General features: G+C 40.3%; 1 protein-coding gene across 2 annotated transcripts in view; it reads left to right on the top strand.

Moving 5' to 3' along the window:
- SPATA16 (spermatogenesis associated 16) overlaps positions 1-13,956 on the top strand; it is a 167,128-nt gene that overhangs the window by 119,825 nt on the left and 33,347 nt on the right. Inside the window, exons 6-8 of one of the 2 annotated variants that reach the window (XM_025190469.2) lie at positions 1,182-1,329; positions 7,070-7,216; positions 11,003-11,115. In XM_025190469.2, coding sequence (XP_025046254.2) covers positions 1,182-1,329; positions 7,070-7,216; positions 11,003-11,115 — 408 coding nt within the window. The remainder of the gene's footprint in view (positions 1-1,181; positions 1,330-7,069; positions 7,217-11,002; positions 11,116-13,956) is intronic. The other variant, XM_025190471.2, reaches the window with a different exon arrangement.

Here is a 13,956-nt window from a genome sequence, read left to right as displayed (position 1 = left end):
ATCAAAGCGCTGCTATGGTTGAATCAGCACACCCCACAAATTCTATGTATACAAGTGTATGTCCACACTACCACCCTAGTTCGAACTAGGGTGGTTAATGTAGGCAACCGGAGTTGCAAATGAAGCCCGGGATTTGAATTTCCCAGGCTTCATTTGCATATTGCCGGGCGCCGCCATTTTTAAATGTCCGCTAGTTCGGACTCCGTGCCCGTGGCTACACGCGGCACGAACTAGGTAGTTCGGATTAGGCTTCCTATTCCGAACTACCATTACTCCTCGTAGAACGAGGTATACCGGTAGTTCGGAATAGGAAGCCTAATTCGAACTACCTAGTTCGTGCCGCGTGTAGCCACGGGCACGGAGTCCGAACTAGCGGACATTTAAAAATGGCGGCGCCCGGCAATATACAAATGAAGCCCGGGAAATTCAAATCCCAGGCTTCATTTGCAACTCCGGTTGCCTACATTAACCACCTTAGTTCAAACTAGGGTGGTACTGTAGACATACCACAAGAGTAGTTAGCAAAACTACCATATCCCAGGAGACTGTCTTGGCTACAACAACCTTGTGGCCCACTGAGATGAAGGAGGGCAACTCATGTGGCCAACTCACTACCCCAGGTTGCCCATTGCTGTTTTACATGATGCATCTACTTTGTGCTGGCCTTCTGCACAAGCATAAATTTGTGCAAACAATTTGTATTTTAAGGCTAACATTCCATACAGACCTAGTACTTGATTCATGCCAATCCAAGGAGTAACCTACATGTATAGTATTTAACAAGCTCCAAAATAATGAATATAACTTCAGGTGAAGGATATGACCTTCAGAGCAGAAGGAATCAATTTAGTCTTTTTTAACTTGCAGATAATTTACCTAATACTTTTCTCCCCATTGAAGACATAGGCTCACTGCACTGAAAACTGTTTACAAATGTTTTTTCTACATTAAATTGATTTTCTGAGCATGAGACAGGGAATGTTTCCTGGAACTAATTTGAATTCTTTTCTAATTAATATTCTAGCCCAAAATATGTTATCTTTGCATGACTGTGCAATTATTAAAGGGAAAAATATCAACTGTGACAGCAATTATTTTTCTTTCCCTCCCCCACTTTTTTTTTTTAATGACAGTTCACTTTTTGCCAGCACAGTATGTATCATTTCTCTCCTTTTTTTTAGGCTATGATTGAAGAAGCCATCATCAGAGAAGAATCTTTTTCAGTTATGTATACACCATTTGCAACTAAAGCAAAGGCTGACAAAATAGACAAGATGAAGGACGCTTTTGCTAAAAAGCACCCCGATTACGTGGAGTACATATACACAGGTGCGAGGCAGATTTCACATCTTCAGATGGCATTGGACCTTATTGGATTGTGTGTTGGTGGCTGACATTGAGCTTGTTAGTGTGCTTGGGCCCAATTCTGCAAATTCTTACATGCGCATGGGGTATTGTTGCCAACCATCCAGGATTTTCCGAGAGCCTCCAAGAACTGAAATTAATCTTTAGTTAAAGATTATGTCATGTAATGAAATGTCCAGGAATTCGTCCAATCAAAGTTGGCAACCCTAACATGAGGTGAAATTAATTCCTGAACAGAGGGATAACAGATGACTTTTGTAGCACTTAAGTTGTTGAACACAACTATAAGTCAGGGTAAGCTTTCACCTGCAGCAGGCTGAATATTACCCAGGATGACTCAACTCTTCATTCTTTGACTTCCATTATGCTGTTGTTTTACATTGGGCTTTACAATGTCCTCTGAAGATGGTCAGGTTTGGGCTCACCCCAGTCTCTTATGGGGTGTTCTGTAATCAAGGGCCCATATGTGGAGGATGATCTATCTCTTACTAGTTTCACCTACCCTGGGCACTAATAATAATAATAATAATACCCTGGATAGCTAGGCCTCATTCAAAACCAGGGCCTTGAGTAGGACCCAGAAGAGAATGGGGATCCAGTGGAAAGCATTGAGTTCCAGTGTGGACAGGCGAATCCTTTGTGTGACCCTCCCCCCGTTGCCAGCTGCTGGTTGAGTGAGTCAACATACCATATTCTTGCCTTGATAAGCACTTAGATCACAGTGATTAGGTCCTCATCCCAAAAAGAATGTGCATGGAAAGTGGATGATGGGATAAGTCATGTCTTGTCACCATTGCTAAATTACCATAAATTAGCATATATAACCCACACATATGTATTACCCACACCCATGCATAACCCACAGTTTTTCCTGATTGTGTAAAAAAAGTCTTAGATAACCCACACACGTGTGTAGCCCGCAGGAGATGAACAGTGGGTACTGTTAATGAACAGCACCTGTAATGAAGTGTTAATGAACCGCAGCTGATGATTCTGAGCAGTAAGTATGCTACAACCCTTATTGCTGGTATATAACCCCTTTGAACCACACCATTTTACCATTTATTTATTCTTTTAGTAGTTTTAACTTGTAATACATTTTTAAAAAGTATTAAAAACTTCTTAAAACTTTTTAAACATGCCTAAGCGAAAATCCTACACAACCAATTTTAAATTGTGTATTGTGACCTATGCAAAGGACAATGGAAACAGAGCAGCAGGGAGAAAATATTCTGTCAATGAAAAGTCTGTTCAGGAGTGGAAAAGGAAGCAAAGATTGAGAAAAGAATACGCCGCAGAAAGAAAGCCAAGTGGCCGAGTCTAGAAGAAAACCTGATGAAGTGGGTTCATGCACAGAGAGAGAACAAACGGGTGGTGTCAACGGTAGCCATACAGCTTGAGGCTCGACTTATGGCTATGGAACAGAAAAGCTATGATTTTAATGGGGGCTCGGGAAATTGGGTGTACAAATTTATGCGGAGAAACAATCTGTCAGTTTGCGCACAGACATCTGTTGGCCAACTGCTTCCCGATGAATGGGAGAAGAAAATGGATGATTTTAAAACTTTTGTACATAAAGAAATTAACCAGATGGGCTTGAAACCAAACAACGTTATTAACATGGATGAGGTGCCCATGTCATTTGATATACCTGCTAATCGGTCTGTTGAGGAAACTGGATCAAAAACAGTAAGTGTAGCAACCACCGGTCATGAACGCACCTGTTTTACTGTTGTGTTGGCATGCACAGCAAATGGTGATAAATTAAAACCAAATGGTGATTTTTAAGAGGGTAACGATGCCTAGAGAAAAACTGCCGGCTGGCGTTTATCTGGTTTTTAACAAAAAGGGCTAGATGAACACAGATGTTATGAAGACGTAGACAGACAGCTGCTTTCGTGCACGAAAAGGTGGGTTTTTTAATCCTAAATCCCTGCTGCTTTTAGATTCCTTGGCCGCTCATAAAGAAACTTCAGTTCAGAAACATATCAATGCTGTGGGTGCACATATCGTCTTAATTCCAGGTGGACTGACCTGCAAGTTGCAACCACTTGATGTGGCTGTCAACCACCCATTCAAGTGCTTCATCCAAGAGGAATGGGACAATAGGATGATAAATGTGGAACACACATTCACTCCGGCAGGTCGACAGCGCCGTGAAACTTACGTGGAAGTTTGCAAATGGGTTGCTTGGGACAGAATAAAACAGGCTATTATTCAGAATGGGTTCCGTAAACGTGAAATTCTTCCCAATGTTGACTCGTCTAGCTCTGAATCTGACTACAAAAGCGATTCTGATTTGGCACCACAGACCTCAACTGTCACCAAAGCTCGCCTAGTCTTGGTTATGGATTTTATGGATGTTTTTCAAGACAGAAACAATGACGAAAGTTTTGATGGTTTTGAAAACTCAGATGCTGAGGAGGCTGCTGCTACCGCTGATTCTAGTGATGCAGAATGAATGAACTTATGTATTTTATGATGATGTGAGGATGGCTTTTTTAAACTGTTTTTACCATATATTTATTCTTTTATTATTAGTTTCACATTAAAGTTTTAACTTTTAATGTATTTTAACATCACTGCCGCTATTATTAAATTAAAATATACTGCTTTTATCAAGTAAGAGTCAGTCTTGTCTTCCTGGCGAGGGGTGCGAAGGGGGGCAGGGATTGTAAAACCTTGCATAACCCACGGGTTATATACACTAAAAGACTGTACTTACTTGAAGCAATGGAGGCTACGGCAAGATTCTAGCCTATTACAGTGTGTTGATGACTGGGAATTAGACAGAGAGAGAGGTAAATGTCTCAGTATCCGTCAAATGGCTTGAGGACATTTGCTTCCATCACAAGAACCCACATTATAGCTGGCACTTTGAAGGCTGTCCTAGCAAAATGCTCCAGAGAACTGAATTGCTGTCTGAATTCCCCCAAGAGAGAATGCCCTGGGTAAGAGGTGTGACTCACTGATTGGGCAACATGGCTATTCCACTCTCCATGCCATATCAGCTCCGAGAATAAAGACTTCATCCTTTAGGGCAATCAGTACAGATCCTTTCCAGAGCACTAAAAACGTCCTTGATAGAAAACAATGACTAGTGAGTCCAAACACTTACAACAAAGTCATGCAAGCATTGTACACAACTAAGCGCATTTATTTTGTTCATTTTATGTTTTGTTTTTAAAATGCCACAGTAAAGCCAAATCCCCTTGATTTTAAAAGTTGAAGAACACCCTACGTGTGTGGTGGTGGTGTTTTTAAATAGGGAATTGTTGTTCATCAGAGAGGTTACAAAGTAGCTGTCTTTTGTTCACTTGCTAATGTGAATGTGCATTGGCAGTAAGAGGAGCATAATATAAAACTCCTTGAACCTGAGTGCAAAGGAGACAAACTCATAGCTCACAGAATCCCATCTCCCCCAAACAATACAGAGAGAGGGTAAGATTTTCAAAAGCACATATGTGACCTAGGACAAGTCTGGAAATGTCACCCTTCATTTTTTTCTCTATTGCATCCAAGGAAATAAAAAAAAGAGAATGGGGAAGGGAAGGGAGAGGATCTGGTCATAGACCACCTTAATCAATTATTTTGCTTATAAATATATCTAATGGTTCCAGTTTTGGCCTGTGGTGCATGGCTGTAACACCCATTAGACTTCCTTGGAGTTACTTCTGTTTGATAACTGTGCAACTGAGGACAGAATTTGGGTCTTTGACTTCTCTGGGAATTGTCCTGTGTATCTGAGATCATAATTAGGTTAATTGTGTGCTGCTCTCTGTGTATTGCGAATAAAAAAAAAACAGTAAAAGTTTTAGCATGGCTTGCATTATTGTGTTTGATTTTGTGACTGTAATGATGCTGAACTCCTTGCAGGAGGCATAAGGGATCTGTCGAAAAAGGCTTTCTTTCTCGACAGATTCCCCCTCTAGACTGCCGCTTTTTGCCGACAAAGTGCTGAGTCGGCAAAACGTGGGGCCATTTTTATGCAAATTAGGCATGGGATATTTCAATCCCTGCCTCATTTGCAATGTCGACCTGCCTAATCTGCATCCCTCTGCCAACAGAGAGATGCAGTCTAGACATACCCCATGATTCTCTCCTTGGGGTGCAACTTCAAAAGGTTGCATTTACCTCCATGCAGGTATTTCCTAGAAGACTCACTTAATTTTGTTCCTGGTTGTCTGGAACATTATTTTAAATAGTCTTTTGGAGCAAATAAAATATCCCAGGGTTTGGATTGTCCATGTCTCCTTCTAAAGAAGTTATATACAATCATATTTAAATTTTTCATTTGTAATATACTTGATTGTACATCTATTTAAACTCAATTCAATAAGATCTTCCAAAGATATTGCTGGAGATTGCCCTATCTGCCACAGTGATGATTTTCCATCTTTGCCAGATTGGCACAGATCTGAACTTGTGACCAGCAGGTGAGTGACTCCATATCCTATAGCTCTGGGATTTTAAATGTGAATTAAATCATTTCTCTAATGGTATGGTTTAAAACACCAGATCTCTCATGAACTTATTAGTTAAAATAGCCTTCATCACGAATTTAAGTAATATTCATTAATCCAGATCTTGATTCAGGTTTTGACTTAATGTAAGGAAGTATCATACTGAATTTTCCCCCAAGTTTTCCTTTGATCCACAAGAAGAAAAGGAGGCATATTTTTAAATTCAATACTGCCTGTTTAAAACGTTTGAATCTTTCAGAGGCAGAAAGCTTTTAGAATATAGGTAGTTCTTTAAGAGCAACAATTGCAAGACCCTAGCATCCTATTAAAAGCTACACAGGATTTCAGCAGGTAGTGTTTTATAATTTCTGGCTGCTAACCACCTGCTAAGTAAACTCTATATTTCCAATGAGATCAAAAGAATAGAATTGTATGGCACAAAATTAGATAATTTAAAATATTTTCACACATCCAGAATATGCATACACCAGAGTACAGTGTATGAGTAAAACAAGGACTATACCAAATAGAACACATTTTTGAGATCACATAAGTGGAACTTGGTAGCTACTCTAGCAAAGTTAATGAAGCTCAATTGGCATAATATTTGGGAGAAGAGAAATATCTAGCTCACTGTATTTTATTTATGTCCTGGTAACACCCAGTGGGCAGTAAATGGACACCCAGTGGGCAGTAAATCTCTGTCATTCTTTAACTGTACTACTAGGCATATTAAAAGTAGAATTGGTTGAAAACAGAATAATTTTGTTGTGAACATTGTCACTACAGTTTCATCCTTTTTTGTGCAAGATGATGGCACATGAGGCTTTTGATTTCATTTCACCAAATTTAAAATTTCACCAAATTTAAAATTTCACCAAAAAAAGTTGTAGGAATTTTAGATTCAGGATTTTTTCAATGAGCCAGTCAGAAAATGAGATAAAATTGTCATGAACATTTTTTACCCCTTTTTTGGTGAAATTTTAAATGTCTGCCAATAAAAGTAATCGACATTCAGAATGTCAAAAACTACTTACAGTAGCTGGCACTTAACCACGTGTTTAAGGAGTTTCTTTGGTCACTTGTTTTGGTGGATGTTTTATGTTACGTTGGAGTTACCGCAGTGCTCGTTTAACCTGTTTTTTTTTCAAGGGAAGAGTCTAACGTTTTTCAAGAAAGGAGCTAACTTAAAGCTCTCATGGAAAAAGAAAGTTAAAAATGTTGTTATCATCTTCTTCCAGATCCTCATGGACTTCATGTCTTACCACAGACTGTGGATTGGGCTGCTTTCCCTCCCCAACAATTTTTGTTGACTCTGGGTTTCAAAAATAAAGAGGTTGGGAAATTATTGGAAAAGGTATCAAGTAAAAAGCTACCATCTTTTTCAGGTATGCATTGCTGATTTGTTGAATAGTTTGAATGCAATGTGGTTTGTCACCTGCAGAGGCAGGGGACCAGCTGGATCTTTGATCAAGGGACTATGCTAAACTATAGGCCACAGCGGGCATGTCTGCTCCATCATGCAATCAGACAAACACTCACCTCCTCCTCACCTCTACAGAGATACTCATCATTGCATTTGTCAAATTCCAGTGCAGGCAGCTATTCATTTTAAATGATTAACTTGGCTTGGAGACTAAAGAAATCTAGTGGTTGTGGTATCATACTGGGTCTCAGGAGATTGAGTTTAATTCCATCTTCTACCACCCCCCTCCATGTCTTCCTTAGACAAGTTGCTTAATTTCAGTGTGCCAGTTCCTCATGTATGACATGGGGTTAACAACACTGTTCTATCCCACAGAGGTCTTGTGAGGACAAATAAAGATTGGAAAAACTTAAAAAACAATGAATAGTCTAGTAGCACCTTAAAGATTAACAAAATATGTAAATGGTCTCACGAGCTTTTGTGGGCAAAACTCACTTCTTCAGATGACTGGGGTATTAAAAGTCTAGATCCAAGAATAAATTAAAGAAGGGGGGAGGAAAAAAGGGGGGTGGAGGAGAAAACAGACAGTGAATAGATTGTTCTAGTGACAAGAGGCTGATAAGCACAATTAGCACCTCATTGTTTAGTTGTCGGTTAAGTCATTAGAATGTGGAAGGTAGTGTGTGACCCAGCCAATGTCTCTGTTCATTCCATTCTGATAAGAATTAAACTTGTAAACGAAGTTAAGTTCCAACCCTTCCCTGTGTATGTGGCTTGTGGAATTGACCTGAAACAACGTGGGCACTTGGAGATCCATTAATGATTACCCGGGCAGGTTAAAGCATCCTCCAACAGATTTCTGTGTGTTGCCTTTTCAGATATCTGATTTGTGTCCATTAATTCTTTTCTGTAGAGACTGTCCAGTTTGGTAGTTGGGTATTGCTGGCAATTGATGGCATAGATCACATTAGTGGATGTGCAGTTAAATGAGCCCCTGATATAGCGGCTGATGTGGTTGGGTTCAGTGATGAAATCACTAGTGTAGATGTGAGGGCAGAGTTGGCACCGGGGCTGATTGCAGGGGTAGGTCCCTGGATGATTATGATGGACCTGTGTTGTGTGGTTACTGGAAAGAATTTGTGTGAGGTTAGGGGGTTGTCTGTAGGCAAGGACTGGCCTTTCCCCCAAGGCCTGTGAGAGTGAGGGGTCATTTTCCAGAATAGATTGTAGATTGTTGATAATGCGTTGGAGGGGTTTAAGTTGTGGGCTGTAGGTGATGACAAGTGGAATTCTGTTGTTTTCTGTTCTTGGCCTGTCTTGAAGTAATTGATGTATGGGTATTCTTTTGGCTCTGTTGATCTGTTTTTTCACGTCTTTTGGGTGAGTTTTTGAGTTTTAAGAATGCTCTATATAGATCCTAGAATAGCAAAAGCAAGAGCGAGTTTGAAGGCGATGGTTAAGATCTGGAAAAGTAAAGTGATTAGCTTAGGAACAAAGCTGAGTGTCTTGAAAATGTGTATATTTAGCAGCATGTTGTACAGATGTGAGACATGGGTGATAAAAGATTCGAAGAGAAGGATATTGGCATTCGAGAGGAGTTGTTATAGAAAGATCCTGAGAATAGGATGGATGCAGAAGGTCACCAACAAGGAATCATATAGGAAGATACAGCCGAAAGAGAACCTACTGCAGAAGGGTGTGTAATGGAAGTTACAGCTATTTGGGCACAGCTGCAGAATGAACGACGAGCGAAAAGTTAAGACCTTGATATTCGGAATAATGGATGGTCTGAATAGGAGAGGCAGACTCCACAGAGAATGGGTAAAATATTTAGTAGATTGGTGTGGAGCTAGTCTACAGAAACTAAGCCACTCCGCATGGGTCAGGGAAAGATTGAAGGAAATAGTGAGGGAGGCATCGGACACCAACGGGCGTTGAGCCTATGGTTGTTGTTGATGATGATGATATATAGATCCTCTAGGTGTTTGTCTCTGTCTGTGGGATTGGAGCAAATCCAGTTGTATCTTAGGGCTTGGCTGTATACAATAGATTGAGAAATGTGTCTGGGATTGAAGCTAGAGGCATGAAAGTAAATGCTCACATACTAGAGAAATGAGAGCTAAATAAAACCCTTGAATAAGTATGTAGTTAGCTGCAGATGAATGGTGTTGCTTGGACTCAGAGACTCAAATGTTTTCTTGGGCCTTGATCAAAGAGCAGATGTTACAAAACCTTAGTGGGCCTGAAAGCACTTGTGTTACAGGGGTCTTTGGAGGTCATTCATCTTATCTATCTGTGCCTCATTTTCACCATTTGGAATCTGAGGCTTTTTTTTTTTTGAAGTAAAGTTTTGTTGGAAGAGGATTAGCTAAAGAGAAACCCAGGATGGTGGTGAGCATATTGAAGGGAGGCGATAGTGGATAGCAGGCGTGGCCAAACTGTGGCTTGTGAGCTGCATGCAGCTTTTTTACACTCAGGCTACGTCTAAACTACTGTCCTCTTGCAGAAGAGCAAATGCAAATGGAGTGCTCATTTGCATATGTCACACTCTCATTTGCATTTCCTCTTCCTTTATCTTTTGCACAAGAGGTTTTCATATGTAGCCAGAGTGCAGCTCACAGAGACCCGCCCCCATACACACCTGCAGTGGGTTGGAGGGACTAAGGGCTTCTACCTTGCAAGGAGGGGGGGGTCTAAGGGCTTTAGCCCCTTACCCTGGCAGGCACTGCCCTATTGGAACAAGTTATGCATGTCTTGCGGCCATAGGCAGTGGGTGAACCCCTGGTTTGGGCAGGCTTGCCTCCAGCTCTGTCTCTTCTGCCTGTGCCAACTATCTACACTGGTCGCTTGAATTTGCGCAAGAGCACTGACGTTCTAATGTAAGAATTCAGTTCTTCTTGCACAAATACTTTGATGCTCCTGCTCAGGGATAAGCCCTCTTGTGCAAGAATACTTGTGCAAGAGGGCCAGTGTAGACAGGCACCTTAATTTTTTGTTCAAGAAAGCCCGATGGCTAAAATGTCCATCGGAGCTTTTTTGCGCAAAAGCATGTCTATACTGGGCACGGATGCTTTTGCGCAAAAGCACTATTGCCAATCTAGACGCTCTTTTGTGGAAATACTTTTAATGGAAAAACTTTTCCGTCAAAAGTATTTCTGCAAAATCATGCCAGTCTGGACGCAGCCCTGGTGTATAGGAATAGGGTAGTATTCCTTAAAATAGTTAGCAGTGCTCACATATTTTAGAAGCATGAGAAAGCAGCAGCAGTCTGTCCGTAGGCAGACCTTACATGTTTGTTTTTATTGAGTAAACAGAGTTATTTGGGACCCTATTGTGCCCCGTGGTTCTGTCCTATTGTTGTGCAAAGAGCTAAAGACTTAACAGTGGAGGTTAGTGAGGAAAAAGGAGTGAAGAAAGGGAGCATGAAAGATAAGGGAGTGAGGCTGAAGTAGGGACACCATGAAGGAGGGGCTTGGAGAGAACATCCAACCAACACAGAGGAGAGAGTGATCAGATTAAAAACTGGAGTAAAATATATCAATCAAGCCCTAGCAACATCATCAGACTGTAGAGGTCCCTCCTGCAGCTGATTTTCTCAGTTCCTGCCAGCTAAGCGTCTGGTGATTTTTCCCAGCAATCTCTCACTTCCCAAGCCCATGTGGCTTGCTAAATCCCCTATAATACTTTGAATTAAGTGCACACTGGAATGATCAAAAACAATATCAAGGTTTACTATTTCATTTCTTAGAACACAGAACTCCTTTTAGTCCTTTTACAAGAGAAGAATCAGTAAGACACTTGGAGACCATAGGGAAAAAGATCTTGCCAGTAATGGATTTTATCAGAGGCACCAAATTAAATGTGGGTATAGAAGCTACTTTATAAACTGCAGTGAATGCAGTATTAGAGGTTTGTGTATATGTGAATGATTAAAGGGTGTTTTGTTGATGGCTTTTATTCTGTTGTTTCAGGCATATTTAAATGAATGTGCAATTTGATAAACAAAATGTTTTTAGTTAGTGGTTCTTTGCCACATGTTCAAAAATATTTGTGGAAAGTGGCATACTCTGCATGTATGTTTACAAAGTACTATGCTGACTTTAACAGGAGCCTGAGCCGGGACTGCAATTTTATAGCCCAGTAGCCCAAATCCTGCCCATCCGAGTCAGCTGATACAAGCCAGCAGGAGTGTTTTCTTGCAATGTAGACAAACCCTTAGATTAAATTCAAAGCTAGCCTCTATACAGTGAAGTATGTGAAAATACTTTCAAATCTGATACAGATATATTGTAGATATATTAGCATATTCCACATCACAGTTTTTACTATAATGTACGCAGCTTTTCCTCACCTTGGATTTTGATTAGCAGAAAAGGTCAAAAATGAAATTTGCATGTAGACTAGACTATTTTAACATAATTTTTAGATTGTTCTCCAGAAAATAAGTGGAAGAAACGTCTCTTCAAGAGACTGCAAGTACTAATCTTAACATTTTCCCCTAGCAATAACATTTTCTAGTTATCTGTATTTTGGAAAAATCAGAGGCATTTCCTCATCAGGTAGCTTAGCAAATCATAAGATTGATATTCTTAGTCTCTGACAGTAGATAAGAGATAGACAAAAACTGCTACTTAGCAATCTCTATCTAGTGAAAAACATTAGCTAAAATCATGGACATGACGTATTTTCTTCACTCTGACCATAATAAGTAAACAGACAATAAGGGACTTATCTCACAAACTCGGTGGAAGGTGAAGATGCTGAGCACCCTGCAGAAATGAAGCCTAAAAAACATTTGCTTTTTAGCCCAGTCTGAGGAAGGTGAAGCAGTCTCATGGCAAAGAGCCCAAAAAAAACCTGTATCTTTTTGTTTTCGGGGTTAGAATATCTCTTTGAATTCATCTGTCCTTATCATTCTCTGACTGACCCAAAGCTCCTTCTAACTGGCGTGTGGCTGATTTGAAACTTTGACAAAGTACATTATGTGTTGTTGATGTGTGTACACATCTTTAGCACAAGGAAATCCTAAAATCTATTTAAACTCCTCAACTTATGGAATGTTTCCAAGGATGGAATTCTACCCCTTTGAGGTGAATGACAAAGTTCCTATGGACTTCAGTGGGAGCAGGATTTCACCCAAGTTTTAGAACATAAGAATTACCATATTGGGTCAGAGTAATGGTCCATCTAATCCAATAGCCTGTCTTCCGACAGTAGCCAATGCCAGGTACTGCCAAGGGAATGAACAGAATAGGACAATCATCAAGCAATCCATCCTCTGTTTCACAGTCCCAGTTTCTAGCAGTAAGAGCTTAGGATACCCAGATCAAGGGGTTACATCCCTGACCCATGGACTTAACCTCCATGAATTTGCCTGGTTCTTTTTAGAACCCAGTTACACTTTTTCCCTTCACAGCATTCCCTCACAGTGAGCTCCACAGGGGGTATATCTACACTAGCCCCCTAGATCAATCTAGGGAGGCTAATGAGGGTGACCAAAATTGCAAATGAAGCGTGGGATTTAAATATCCTGCGCTTCATTTGCCATTTCAGTCTCCCTCAGTAGCCTCCCTAGATTGATCTGGGGGCTAGTGTAGACATACCCAGACTGACTACAGGTCATGTGAAGAGGTAGTTCCTTATGTTTCTTTTAAACATTCATTAGATAACTCCTGATTCTTGTGTTATATGAAAGGTTTAATAACACTACCTTATTCAATGTCCCCACACCATTCATGATTTATAGGCCTCTGCCATATGACCCCCTCAGTCATTGCTTTTCCAAACTGAAGCATCCCAGTCATTTTTTCTCTCTCCTCATCTGGAAGCTGTTCCATACCCTTAATTATTTTCCTTTTCAATACCTTTTCCAATTCTAATATATATTTTTTGAAATGGGATGACCACAATGGCACCTTTATTGAAGGTCTGACTGTAGCATGGATTTATGTAGGGACATGATGCTTTCTGTCTTATTACCTTCCCTTTCCTAATGAATCCAAACATTCTGTTAGCCTTTTTTGACTTCCACAGCTCATTGTGGGGATGTTTTCAGAGAACTATCTACAATGAATCCATGACCCCCTTTTTTTTAGTGGTATCAGCTAATTTAGAATTTGTCATGTTGTATGTATAGTTGAATTATTTTTCCAATATGAAATGCTTTGCATTTATCTACACTGAATGTTATACATCATTTTGTTGCTCAGTCTACTAGTTTTGTGAGATCCCTTTATATCTCTTCTCATAATGCTTTGGATTTACCTAGCTTAACTATTTTAGTGTCATATAGAAAATTCCCCTAATTAATTACTGATCCATAACAGGACTTTCCTTCTTCTCCCCATCACTTCTTACTATGATCAAGAGCTTTTGCTTCAGGTACTTGTCAAAGGCTTTCTGAAAGTCCAAGTATGCTCTATCAATCAAATCAAACTTGTCCATATTTTTTGACTCCCTCGTAGAATCATAGAATACAGTACTAGGACTGGAAGGGACCTCGAGAGGTCATCGAGTCCAGTTCCCTACCCCCATGGCAGGACCAAATACTGTCTAGACCATTCCTAATAGACATTTATCTAACCTACTCTTAAATATCTCCAGAGATGGGGATTCCACAACCTCCCTGGGCAATTTATTCCAGTGTTTAACTACCCTGACAGTTAGGAACTTTTTCCTAATGTCCAACCTAAACCTCCCTTG

This window comes from Pelodiscus sinensis, chromosome 10 (genome assembly GCF_049634645.1).
Source record: "Pelodiscus sinensis isolate JC-2024 chromosome 10, ASM4963464v1, whole genome shotgun sequence".
NCBI classification, from domain to species: Eukaryota; Metazoa; Chordata; order Testudines; family Trionychidae; genus Pelodiscus; species Pelodiscus sinensis.
This window is presented reverse-complemented; position numbering and strand designations above follow the sequence as displayed.